Here is a 13,732-nt window from a genome sequence, read left to right as displayed (position 1 = left end):
TCTTCTGCTGTCTGTCTTGTCTATTTAAAGTGCTAGAGACCTTTTCAATATTCAGCTTTATATAGCAAGCAGCGCCCCACAGTTCTAAACTGGACCAGTTATTTTAGGTACCATTGCAGTGACTGATAGCTCAATAATTCGTGTGCAGCTTTAAGTTTTCATTCAGACCGTCTCAGTTCTGTTGGACTGCAGATTGTTGCGCAGTGTTATCCCCAAGGGCTGATGAGAAAATCAGTAAGAATCCCATTTTCTCTGATTCACTACAGCGCGCGTTTCCTTGAGCCCCGGAGTAAGGCAGATGGGGCTGTGTTTGGGGAAACTTTCCATTTCAGCACTGTGCTGCATGCTTATCTGCACCTGGTACAGAGTATCCCTTCATGAAAATGATATGTGGTATTCCCAAAGTGATAAGAGTAAAACTGTGGGAGACCAGCGTGGGAAAAAGCTGACACTGGCTGTGTTGTGGCCAGGCCAAGCCTCTCGGTTTGCAAAGCACAAAGTGTACAGGGGCCGAATCTGAGAGGGGGAAGTTTGATGTGCAAATGTTCACGTCTGGTTACATTTAAAGATATATGAATGTGGACACAGGTAGGGTTTTGGTTTTTTTTTTATCAAGGCTAACTTCTTGAAATCAAATTTTGGTGATCAAAATGAAGGCTATAGATGGAAATGAGCAGTCAGAAATGTAGGTGAGAAGACTATTCTTGTGCAGCAAAATTGATGTTAAGTTTTAAGACAATGTATAATAGAAATCCAATGGATGAGAAGAGGATGAAAAGAAGTTCATTTCCTCTCCGCCCTTTCCTTTAAGAGCTGAAGGTTTGAGTCAATACTCCAATATTGAATATACCATTGTTCAGTAGACTTTAGGGTGCTCTAATTATTTCCACAATTTTCTCAGTACTTGAACAAATGTAGGTAGCCATTCCTTCTTCTATTTCAATAATCCTTTCAAATCTTATTTTCTTAAGCCTAGAAAAGATTTCTGAACTGGGAGAATATCCTACTGAAAGGAGATTTTTCAGCATTTTCTGGGGTGCTGCCTGTGATTGCTATATCTTCCACTGTGCAGGATCACTGGAGCTGTTGTGAATGTGTACAGATTACATGTGCTGCTGTTGGTTCATTCTATTTCCCCCTTCACCTTCTGTTTTCATCCTCATGAACTGAAGTTTTTATCGGTTTTTATTTTTTCTTGAATGGTCTAAATGTCACTTCAGCATAATGGTAACACAGGCTTAATGGCAGAAGTTTATGTAGCTTTTCCCTTGCTTCAGCAAGGGTATAAACAGTTATCTCATTAAGATATCTCAGCTTGTGATCAGATAATGTCACCTAGCATTTGGCCAAGGCTTGGTGGAAGCTTGGGTCAACGGACCAACAGTGATGCAACTGAGATACAGATGCAGAGTATCAGCACAAGGCCTTTGTGTGCCGCTGAAGTAGTAGGTTACTGTTTCTGTCACAGTCTCTCTTGTTTGTTAGAGGCTGAACTTAAACACACACGTTGTTTTCTAGAACTTGCAGAACTGCTTCAGTGGGAACCATCATTGCTTCTTCCGCCTGGCATTACATTGAGAAGTGGAAGTACCTCAGTTCCCACCCCTTTAGCTTTTCACCCCATCTCTCCCAGCTATACTTAGAGTTATTTTCCTATTCCAAGACATATTTTTGTGCTATTGTGGGACAGTTGCAACCTTTTTTGCTAAGAAGTCATAAGGAGATGTTATAATCCCATTTTTCTTTATGTTGCCATCCAGGAGTTCATGAGTCTTTAGAAAGTCCCTGTGATCCCCGTTAGGTAATGTCCTGCTGATCCTCATCCATGTGGGCAAAGTGACACAATCGTCTCAGGTCTTCCATCCTTATTTTGGGAATCCTACTGATTTATTAACCTGAAATGGCACTTTTGGTTATCATACAGGATAGGAGCCCTGCTCTTGCTGTCTGTAAGGCTACAAATGGTTGTGAAATTGCTGGCTTATAAAAATGAAGTTAAAAAAAAAGTTATCCCGCTGGAACCTCTTCAGCAGCTGACCTCTGCTTTGAAAGCTTCTGGAGTGTGTTTGCCTTTGAGCACAGTGAGCTCATTGAGGAGGGAAGCCATCACTTCAGCAGTTGACTGTTTATTTGCATAGTGGCACTTGCAGAAATTGGAAGAGCAGACAGTGGTTTTGTAAACTGTTTCAAAGAGAATGGATACTTAAGGGAAGCTGCATGCTGTAACTGCTGTTAGCTGTGCAGAAAGGTTTTTATTTTGGCTAGCATAATCAATACACACTAACGTTTCAAGTGAAAAACGGCTCTGTTCTACTTCAACTCAAGTCAGAGTAAGGTTGGGGTGAACAAGGAAACCAAAGTTCAGGCTTTCCTTATTCAGACGAATGGGATCTTAGCTTTCTCTGACTTTGAAGATGAAGTTCTGCTTCCTGTAAGTCAGAGGCAGGGCACTGCCTTGCACAAGGCTCTTGGGCACTGTGCTCAATAAGCATGCTTGTAGTGAAGTGCATCCTAAATATGCAAGATGGCTTTCCTTAGAGGTTGTCTTCTTTGTGGTAGTTTTAATGTCTTAGTAGGTTATAAGCAGAAGTACCTACTTTGTAGTTATTCTCTTTCTGGATGCCTATGGAATAATTCATTGCATCAGATGGTGTGACTGCATGTGTTTTTGTGCTCCCACAGAGTGCCCTTATTATCACTTAATGCTATCACATTTGTTTAAAAGGATATAAAACCAAGCCCAAGGTCATTACTGCATATATATACCACAGCCCAAATAAATTCAGACTGTTTCCAGTGGTGATATTTTGCCAACAGTGCTTTTTCCCATTGCTCCAGCCTCTTCTGTCTATACTTTATCAGCACCATGGGTTCAGATGCTGATGAGATGTGTCACAGATTGCTGCTTCCTGGTGACATTGCTGCCTGTATTTTGCTATTCTCAGAATCCCATAGCTTGATGGGACAACTGTTGTCCTCAAGGAGGGTGACTGAAGGCTCTCCAGGAGTTATGGTTGGGTCTGGGTGGATGTTTTATACTCCAACCCTCCATGTGAGAATGTTTTCTTGTACTGGGATTGAGCTGTAGCTATAAAGGGAAAGGAAAAAGGGATGGGGAGCAGCCCAGAGGCAGTGCTTCCTCCTGCCTTTCCCAGACAGTGCCCCACCATCTTTCCCTCCCAGGTGAGAAGCAGCTATCCCAGAATCTGACTGTCATTTCCAGTTCTCCCCTCCCCTAGCCTGCTCTCCAGCCAGCATCCTGTTCCCCTTCTGCCTGGCCCAACCTGGTATCCTTAAATCTTGTCTCCCTCACAGAGATGCAGAGGCTCACCCTGGTGTGCACAACGGTGTGACAAAACCTTTCTGCATCCCTCCTAGTGTATCGCTGTGTCTGCTTGGGGCTACTGGGGTCAACCCATGCAGTCCCAAAGCCAGCAGAATGGACCATACTCAATGCAGTGGGCACAGGCTGCACCCCGAGCCCTGGTCCCCTGCACCGGGAGCCTCACTGCGCTGTTGCCGTGGAGATTGCGTGTGCTGTTGCTAGGCAGCTGGAGCATCTTCCTTCGCTTACCGCAATGCCACGAAATCCTGAACTTTCCCCATTCCCTTTGCCCTTCCTCTGCCTGGCAGAGATGGCTCTTAGCCAGCTTCATTCCATGGCATGGCGGTGGGCTGTGGGTGTTAACCCTGCAAAACAAGAAAAGCTCACGCGGTGATGCAAATGGCACTGACGGCAATGAATTCAGGGCTGAAGGAGTTAAACTGGTTGGGGATAGACTACAGAGGAAATGATTACAAGTAGATAAACTCCTTTAAAATGGTTTGGCTTTCTTGGAAGGGGAGGTTGGTGACTGCAGCCTTTTGTTGCATCAGTGGTGGTTTATATGAATAAAAGCACAGACTAAAATATCACTACAAGGTAAGAATGTCGGCTTGAATGGGCCTGATTAGTCTCTTGGGTTATGGTATATATTTAGTTTTCTGTCGTCCTCTGCTCGTGTTTACTGATTTTGGTGTAGCATGCGGATGATAATTTAGCCTGTCGTGTACAGTATTTGACTTATTTGGCTTGAATAATAAAGATATCAGCCTGTATTCTTAGAGTATACTGCATTAATCAGACTTGCAGGAATGATCACATGGTACTCTATCGCCTTTCCCTGTTAGCTGCTGCTTGTCAGCAGCTGGCTGAGCTGTAGGCTGCAGGCCAGTATCTGCATACCCTTTTTCTCTTCAGAATATTTCAAATATTCTGTCTCGTCATTATGCGTTTTGCTGCAGTTTGACAAACTAAATGGTTTTCCTGCACGCAAGGAAGATTATTTTAAATTTCAGAGCATTTGTGTAGTTACTAGGCCATGTATGCATTTGAAGAATTCAGGTAGGCTCTCTGTTTTATACATCAGTGTGCTCGGTTTTTGTTCTCCCCGGGTTTTTGCTGTGTAATGTCAGTCAGCTCTACAGTTAGTTCTTCAGCGTGTGAATGTTTCTTGTGTTTTAAACCTTTACCCTGTGCATGGGGAGAAGTGCTTGAAGGGTAGGATGCAGGTAACGGTAGCTAACCGCATGATGAAGTGCAAAGCTGAGTAATTGAATATATCGTGCACAGATTTCATAGCCGTGCAGCCAGGAGCAGCAAGTGCAGTGCAGTTATAAATATAAACCAGAAACTGCTCTGTTTAAAAGGGTCTTTGCTATTTTTGGTTCCTGAGAATCTGGCAGATGCTCCTTTGAGATAGAATCCTGATTGTGATAGAGAAAATTGATGCTTGGATTGTATATAGGATTATATTTTATGCTGCTGCAGAGTATACGTGCCTGTTTGTCATGATCTTGTAGTGGCAGGATTCCATATGAATTTTGCTTAAAATAAAGATATCGTTGGGTTTGGTTTCACGTTTGCAAACATTTGAGCAATGGGGTTTGTTAGAGTATAAAATTAGCACCTTTAATTTGTTATTGGTTTTGCTCAGCATTGTTTTTGCACCCCCCCGCCCCACCCCATCCCCGATATAACTCTGTCCTTATGCAAGTATTGAGGTCTCTTCAGACTGTAACAAGTATTTGAAGGCATGAAACAGGATTTCTACAGAAACTGAGTATTTTTTTTCTGCAGTAAAACAGTATTGGACTTAATATATATATATGTGTGTGTGTGTGTATATATGTTTGGTTTGTAGTGGCATGGTAGGGGTATCATTCTTATAACTTATGTTGTAAAATTTCTGGGTAAGATGGTGTCAATGTTGTAGCAGCATTAGGGATCATCTTGTTATACATTGGTGTGACTGAATATCATCATCATCATGCATCATATTCTATTCTTCTCAGTTTTGAGAAGAGGTCGTTTGACCAAGTGTGTAACTAGATGAGAGGACGGTTTGTCTTTGTGTATATGAAGAACATTCTATATCAAATACTTTCAAATTATTTTGTCTGATGCTAGAAAGTTTATCATTGATATTATTTCTTTCTTTTGTCAGAGCATTTAATATACAGGCAATTTCCTTTTTTTTTTTTTCATGTTTTGCCAATCAGTTCTTTGTGGAAGTGAACAGTGTCAAAAGCAGTGAAAGCAATTGCAGGAACCCCCGAGATGTCCCGATTCCATCCATAAATGCTGAGGAGATAGGCTTGTGGAGTGTGCTTTCCCTGTTGTGAGATGCGGTGTGATGCTGAGTGAAAAGATTTTACTGGAAAGCCAGTTAATGCTGTGTAACTGCAGTTGTCATAGGGCTGTCAGGAGATGCTTGAAATCTCAACATCACTGATTGTTGGCAGTAAATTAAGCTGCAAATGGGCCCCAAACTTACTGTGCCACTTCCTATGCCCGCAGTTATTTGTATTTCATCCAATTGATCCTATTCTTAACAGAGTGGAACTCTCAATAAATCTACCCCCGGGAGGGGAGTGGGAAGGAAGGTATTTTTAAAAATCCTGTTTTAAAAGCTTCAGCTGTCTTTCAGTGTTGTTCCTACACATCTCATGCCAGGAAGACACCTACTTTTATGACAGGAATGGTCAAATGCCAATTGCACGCCCATTAGGCTTATTAAATTACTTGTCTTCTCTTAGACTTTCTTTGAAAACAGTATTAACATTTAATGTGTAGAAGACTAGGCTCTTTCTTTTAAGTCTTTCACATTGTGGTTTCTGGATAGCAGCATTTAAATGGCATTTGTTTTGTTTGGCATTTCAGTGGTGCTTTGTTAAGGTTGTGTTTGCATGTTGATGGGTTTTTTTATGGTATGACTATACCCGTACCTGTGGCTGTATTACAATTTAATGGGATCAAAGCATATCTTGAAAGATAAAGAAGGCTGGTCTAGTTGAGCAGTGGGGTGGAAGTCTCTCCCCCATATTCATGGGATGCAAAGCTGGTGGATCAGTAGATGGCAGTCTTTTCTGGGCTGATGGACCCTGACGCTTGGAAGCTCCTTGCATTCCACTGGTGACATTTTCCCCTGAGGACAAACCACAAGCTTACCTTCACCTACTCTGCCCAGCAGCCTGACTGTGACCTGCAAGTGGATATTTATATGCTTCTTGCAGAAGCACAGTTGCCTGCATCCTTCAGTGCACCCCTGCAGTTGGGGTAACTAAGTGTCCAGTGCTGGGGAGGTGGCCACCCCATGTATGGCTGGTCACAGGAACCTAAACCTATATGTCACAGAACCATAGACTCATAGAATTGCTTGGGTTGAAAGGGAACTTGAAGACCACCCAGTTCTGACCCCCCTGCCATGGGCAGGGGCATTTCCTACTAGCTCAGGGCCACATCCAGCCTGGCCTTGGACACCTCAAGGGATGGGGCACCCACAGCCTTCTGGGCAGTAGTGCCATTGCCTCATCACCCTCAGAGTGAAAATAACTTCTAAACATCTAACCTCAATTTCCCTGCTTTTAGTTTAAGCCTGTTTCCTCAGATTGTGTGAAAAGTTGATTTCCCTCATGTTTATAAGCTCTTTTTAAGTACTGGAAGGCTGCAATGAGGTCTCTTTGGAGCCTTCTCCAAGCTAAACAAGCCCAACTGCATCAGCCCTTCTTCACAGAAAAGGTGTTCTAGCCTTCTGATCATTTCCATGGCTTCCTCTGGACCTGCTCTGACACCTTCGCCTCTTTCTTGAGCTGGGGCCTGAATGCAGTACTCCAGATGGGGACTAAGGCTGAGAAGAGGGGGACAATCCCTACCATTGCCCTGCTGGCCTCCACTCTTGATGCAGTCCAGGATACAGTTGGCCTTCCGGGCTGGGCCTCAAAAATCCATAGGGCTCCATGGATGGGTAGTGGGGCTTGTGGCACCCCAGAACAAGGGATGCCTTCTCAGACTGTCTGTCCTGTGTTCCCCTGCAGTTTCAGTTTGATGCAGCATTTTTTCAGTTCTAAATGGTTCTGGAGTATTTGTGCTGAGTGTTAAGCAGACGCTGGTTTTCTCTACAGGAAAGTCCCACGTGGACGGATGGAATAACCCCAGTGTGTTGCTTGTGAAAGCTCTCTGGGATGGACTGTTAGCCCTGTGGTTGCTGTTGAATGAATGGGGACTTAAACCTTGGAGAAAATAAGGAAGTAAATCCATTTAATGATCTCGTAGCTTCTTGCACCAGGAAAGATGGGTTTATCTGGCTCTTGGGAAGTGCCTAATAGCTCCAGAAAACCTGCAATTGCTTTTGAAGTGAAGCTGAAAGGAGATGAGTTGGTTCTTGGTTTGTGGAGGCAGCTGGATTATGTGAGATACCAGTTGCACCCATTTCCATGCTGAGTTTCTGTGCTGTCTTCACAGAACCCCAAACCTGGCATATGTTTTGTTTATGACTGGAGATAACACTGCTCACCAGCCATGTTTTTATCATCTCCTGCTGACTCCAGCTGAAGTTGTAAGAGGGCTGTGAGCATGAAGCCAAAAGCCAATGTTGCCTACTTGGCCATAAGTGGTACTTTTCTCATTGTGCTTTGTCCAGGTTTAGTTCTTTAACAGCAGAACACAAATGCAGTTTTATTCTTTTGTTGCCATGCCTTTATCTTGGTGAGATATTACTTGGTATTCTTTGCAGTGAGCTACTGTCTGTCTATTTCTGATACACCACCCACCACAGCATCACAGTATTTTTAACTGCATCTTCTATTCCCCAATCCACTGAGCAAGCCTGAGAATGCTACAAAAAGGAAAGAGAGGCTTTCAACGTAGCTGGCTATGAGCAGAAGCAGCAAAATCTGCTGATGCAAAGTTCAGAATGAACGTAAAGCATTTCAGTGCAGCAATTCTGCCTTTTCACAGTGGGCACAGAACCTTTAACCTGATGATCCCCAAAGCAGCAGCAACAGCGCTCAGATGGTAACTTCCAATGTTAAAACTCAGAGCCAGGAGGCTTCTCCTTTCCCCTGCCCCAAAGAAATAGCAAAACCATTTGTAGAAATGAAAAAAAAGCTGCTGCTCAGAAAGACTGCAGGTCTTTCTTCTGTGCCTTTTCCTGCTAAACACTCCAAAAAAGGAGGCTGCTTGAATAGTCCTAATTTTCAGAAGTGCAGCTGTAGTCGGAGTAGTCAAGTGACTTTTTGACGCTGTAGGTGAAGCACTCAAAGACATTTACTTGTGTCACCAATTGTTTCCTTAAAGGAAATAAGGTCTGCAAGAAATATGACCATGTTGATGAGCAAGAAGCAGCAGGAGGGAGGCCAATGGAGGATTTCAGCTGCTACAAGAGTGAGGCTTTGTGGAGAAGGGTGACAGGGTTGCAACACAATGGAGGGGTGGAACAAATCATGATTCCAAGTCAGTGAGTCTGACCTCCAGGTGAGCTGGAGCAGACAGTGAAAAGCACAACAAATAGTGCAGTTAGTCTTTTCTGACAGGAGTGTGGAAGAATCAGGGTATAACTATTACTAAAGTCAAAAGGCATTAAATGCAATGGTGGAAACAAGTCTAAAATGGAGAAAATCCAGGGGTGGTGTTTGGGCAGCATGTAATTGATTGCAATGTCTCAGCCTCTGCTACCCTGCATTGCCATGTTCAGTGCAGCCAGTGGGCACTTAACAACCACCAATGTGTGAACCTAAAAGCTGGGAGAGGGTGGCTTTGCTTTAGCAGCCAAGAGAAGCTGAAGGCATGCTGCATTGCCACTTGCTCAGCAAGCAGACCTCCAGCAAACCAGTTAGTAGTGTGTATTTATTTTGTCCTTGTGCCAATATGGCAAAAATGAATGCAAAACTTGATAAAAATACATTGTTGGGGCAGAAGCTTTTGATTGCACATGGGAACTGGTGAGTCTAGTTGTTCACGTTGCACACGTGAATGTTCCCTATGATGCAGCTCACCAGGGAAAATGCGTGTGCCCAGAGGGTTACAGCTGTAAGATCTGTAATGCTTTTTTGCATCTTTCTTCACGTGAGAGTTCACAACTAACTTTGTGACCAGGAGGCCAAATTAAAAAAGGAACCAGTTAGGATTATTTTTTGTGCATGAGGGTAATTGCCTAAAATCTGTCCTCTGTTATTTGAAATCGATTTTAGCTACTTGATTTTTGGACAGTTGTTATTTATCTACACAAGACAAAAGCCCTGAGGAAATGTTGCTTCTTTACTCAGCAGATTGAATCAAATGTTTTTGCTGACATATTTTTCCCTATGACAACTGACACTGTGGTTGTCATGTATTTCCTTGGCTCGACACAGATACATTTGAAGAGGAGAGGAATGTTTCTGAGGAAGTAATATGAGAATACCATTGCTGGGAATGAAGATAAGCATATATGCTATTCTCATAATTGATTGGATTGGAGGAGCTTCAGTGTGTACGTTAGGAGGTAAATTCCAGATGCATCAAAATCAAATTGTGTGGGACATGTGTTTATTCCTAAGGCTGTGTGGGGAAGAATGCTGTGCTCCTGTCTTTTCTCCAGTCCAACTGTGTAACCCATGGAGCAATCTAGTGCCAAAGACCTGGCTGGGTCGCTCACCATCTACTACAGTGTAAAGCATTTGCAAGAACAAGGAATTTTCTCTCTGCTCCCTTTGCCATGTAGATGTGGCAACCTGTTTTTTTGCATTCTTTGTTGTCTTATCTCATATTCTCATCCAATATACATCTTCATACCCTTGCCCTCTTTTTTTATTATTTATTTTCTTAAACCATTCTTATAGCAGTTTTTACAAACAAGCAGTGGTTGCTGCTGGTTAGCAAGGATCCAGACACGGGTTTCAGAGCTGAAATCAGTTATCGAGACACATGGAAATGGATGTCAATCCTTAAGATGAAAACAAACGTGCAAGTACAGATGGTTCCTTTTAAGAACAAAATTAATGATAATTTTTAAATCCACCTGTGGGCATTCATTAGGAAAAGTCCTTCTTCGTTCTACTTTCTCTATTTAGCCTTCAGTGTAGCATGTTTAAAGGTTTGAAGCACTTTTTCTATCTTTTGGAGTTTACCTTGTATATTAAACAGCTGCTGCCTATCTCTTATTGGCAGTGCCAGCTTCTTAGGGGTGAGTGCTTTGTTTTGCTGTGCTGGTGCCTTCCTGAGGTGCCCATCATCCCTGTCCCAGCTCCAAGTTAATTATGTAACACCACAGGTGCTTGGGTTCCCACTTGCCTTTTCTTTGGTACATGTTCCATCAGTTTGAACCCTGTACTTGCAAGTTTCACTTCAATCAGCTGCAGGTGAAGAAGATGCTGCATATGGGGGTGGAGGGGAATGTCAAGAGAGCTGTTGATGTCAAGAAAGCCGATGCTTCATTACTAGAAGTACTTCTTGAGAGATGAAAACCTGTGTGTGAGGGATGCTGAGGGAAACTTCCCTAGGCTATAGGAAACGTGACGCAAAGTGCTGTGAGCTTTGGGGGTAACAGCCTGGCAAAGCTGACCACAGGAGTAGGCTCAGGGCTGATGGATCTGTCCATGGAAGTAGAGCTGGGAGTTTGAATCTGAAAGTAAAAACTTCCCACTCTGGTGAAAGTACATGCTGTGCTTCAGTTTCTATCAAGAAGTATCATAAGTGTTTCCATTTAGGTCATTCAAGTAGCATGGCATCCCTGTGTTGGTTCAGGTTATGAAGACTCTCTTAAAATTCTTTGCCTCACTGTGGGTGATGTGGGATGAAAACCTGTTCTTAGAATCACACGGAGCTGGGTTTAAATCTGGATTGTCCACATCCTCGCAGAAGAGTCTTAGACACGTACCTGCAGCAGCGGAGATTGCACTGTATTCATGGAAACCTATGTAAAGCATGCTATCATAGTGCTGTTGTAGCTGCCATAGTCTAAAGGTAATGAGGCAGTGTATGGAGGGAAAGGGAATACCTTTTATTAAACCATCCAGTAGAAAAAAAATTCTTTGAAGTTAGACTTCAGCTTCTTATTAATGTATCAGATTTTGGTAATGATGTAAAACATTCCCATTAAACTGACTTCCCATTAAATCTGTTTGTGGGAGAGGTGGAAAAGAGGGGTGAAGAAAACAAGTTTGTAGGAAAGAGAAGGAGAAAAAGATGAAGTTTAGGAAAAGAAATGATTGAAGCTTGTGCTTCAAAATGGAGAGTGTTTTTGTATCTAGAGGCTTGTCCTTAATTCTGGTGGTAAGAACTAATCTAATGAAAGGTTTGCAAAAATAATTTGTTTCTCCACAGAACATCTTTGCTTGATGAGACAGCAGTTTTTGATGTTGTTTCCTATGAACTGCAGTTCATGGAGTTGATGCTGTTCTGTCCAGCTGTCACAGATTTGCTGCTCTTTAGCAAGGGGCTGTTTATTATAAAGCTAGGTAAAAATGCAACCGGTGAGACTCTTCTTAATATCCATTATAAATTATTTGAGATCAAAGCCACGTTCTTATTTTAATTGAGAGAATGGAAGTCTGCTCTTATTCTAGAGCAGGACCAGCTGGATGCTATTTACAAAGAAAAATAGCCTTTGTATTTAAATATTCATATACGTGTGGAATATCTTAATTACATGAAAAATCTTTTTTTTTTGAGTGCTAAATAATGTGGAAAATGTAATTCTGCAGTTGTCTGTGCATTGCAGGATGGAGAGAGAGGGCATTATAATGCTATTGTAACTTAGAAAAATAGCAGCTTCTTACATCCATGATTTTTCAGTGCATCAGGTTGCAGGAAAATAAGATTGATGTAGAGTTCTTCAGTAGGAAGCCTCTAAAATTGGTGAGGGAAATCATCCCCTGTGTGCTTTTTACATTACTGAGACGTATCAGTAAATGTTTGCGGCTGATGGATAGGTATAGGTAGGCAGTGGTGGTCAAAGCCTTTCTAGAAGAACATGCAAGAAGGATAAAGTCAAGCAAAATTCACATCTAGCCCAGAAGAACTCTGTCAGAGCAAAATAAATGTGTGAGTGTGTTTTGTTCATGACTTTGTCACAGGAGAAGGAAGTTGCTGCCTAGAGCCTATGCTGTAGGTCACACGCAGTTACACTTGGGCAGAAATAAATGCATGTCCCAGTTACACCCAATGACTGCATCCTCATCTGAAAACAGAGAATGCAGCTGAAGCCTCACCATGCTTTTAAACAAACAAGGCAGGCCTTTGAGTCAAATGTAAGTGTGCTATGTGGTGCAACTGGACTGAATCCATTATGGGATTGGGACGCTTCTGTTGCAAGAAAAATAGCAAATGATTTATGAATCCTAAGTGCTTAATGCTACAAAGAGTGGAGGAAAAAACACAAACCTTAGGAAAAGATCACACTTCAGAGACATTATTGTGCTGCCAGGCAAGATTCTTGGCACTAATAACAAGTAATGCATTCGTATCAGTAGGTCCCCTATAGTCATTTTTAGCTGGTGAAGATAACTAATGGTAATTTCCAAAGGCACTCAGACAGCACAGGCTCATTAAATAAAGACATGTGTTTATTTAAACTATTTTTAAAGTGCAAAGTGAGAAGGAGGAGAACGAAAACATCTGATTACAGAAGAAAGTGAAGAGTATGAATCCTCAGGGTACAGCTCGTGTAAGGTATCTAGATAGTTTAACATGAAAAAATCATCTGATTTAGTGTGGAAACTTCTGACATTGCTGACAAAGATGTAGCAATATCCTGGCTTTGAAGGTTGAAGTAAGAGAAAATCAATCCTGAAATACGATGAGGCTTCCTGGCGCTGAGGCCTGTGGAAGAGCGGTGATGCTTAGAGGCGGAAGTCATGCTCTTGTCATTACTTCAGTGCCGAGCTCCAGTTGCTTGCATTTAGATAGAGTTCTCTGCCCCCAAAAGTGATCACATCCAGGTCTGTTGATGTGTAAGAGTTGCTTGTGGGTGTCTGTGGGTACAAGCTCTGTGCAGCTCTGTCCCAGCAGCATCTCACATCCTCTCTGAGCCCAGCCACGTTGTGTGACGTCAGGGCAGCCTCCATTGCCAAGCACTCAGGATTCCAGTTGGCTGCCCTTGTGTGTGTGAGTGAAGGGAGAGCAAGGGGTCAGACATTGAGTGTTTCTGCCTGTTGATATGCAATTTGGCTTCTGAGGCCTGGAATGTGTTTTGTTTGGCTTTCCTGGTTTGTTCTGGTGGAAGCATCTGAGGCCAGCTGGGTTGCCCTGGGCTGCTGGGGATGTTGAGCCCTGGGCGCAAGAAGAGCTTGACCTCACACCTCTACTTCCACAACCAGGGATTTCTGCATGTGGGATTTCAGCAGAGCCAGAGACACTGCCTCATTTTTGTTTCTTGAGGTGTTTTCCCCCCACCAGTTTCCTTTGTATGGGTTATGATCCATGCAGAGCAAG

At 42.8% G+C, this 13,732-nt stretch overlaps 1 protein-coding gene across 6 annotated transcripts in view; it reads left to right on the top strand.

Annotated features, from left to right (window-relative positions):
• Window positions 1-13,732, top strand: part of EVL (Enah/Vasp-like) — a 126,312-nt gene that overhangs the window by 14,413 nt on the left and 98,167 nt on the right. For 2 of the 6 annotated variants that reach the window (XM_072337696.1, XM_072337692.1), the window contains exon 1: window positions 4,161-4,384. The exons of 2 other annotated variants lie outside the window; for them this stretch is intronic. In XM_072337696.1, the coding sequence (XP_072193797.1) occupies window positions 4,362-4,384 (23 nt within the window). In that variant the 5' untranslated portion in view covers window positions 4,161-4,361. Of the gene's footprint in view, window positions 1-3,577; window positions 3,923-4,160; window positions 4,385-13,732 lie in introns of those variants that run through there. 2 more of the 6 variants (XM_072337695.1, XM_072337699.1) reach the window with 2 other exon arrangements.

The sequence above is a fragment of the Excalfactoria chinensis genome, chromosome 5 (assembly GCF_039878825.1).
Source record: "Excalfactoria chinensis isolate bCotChi1 chromosome 5, bCotChi1.hap2, whole genome shotgun sequence".
NCBI lineage: Eukaryota > Metazoa > Chordata > Aves > Galliformes > Phasianidae > Excalfactoria > Excalfactoria chinensis.
This window is presented reverse-complemented; position numbering and strand designations above follow the sequence as displayed.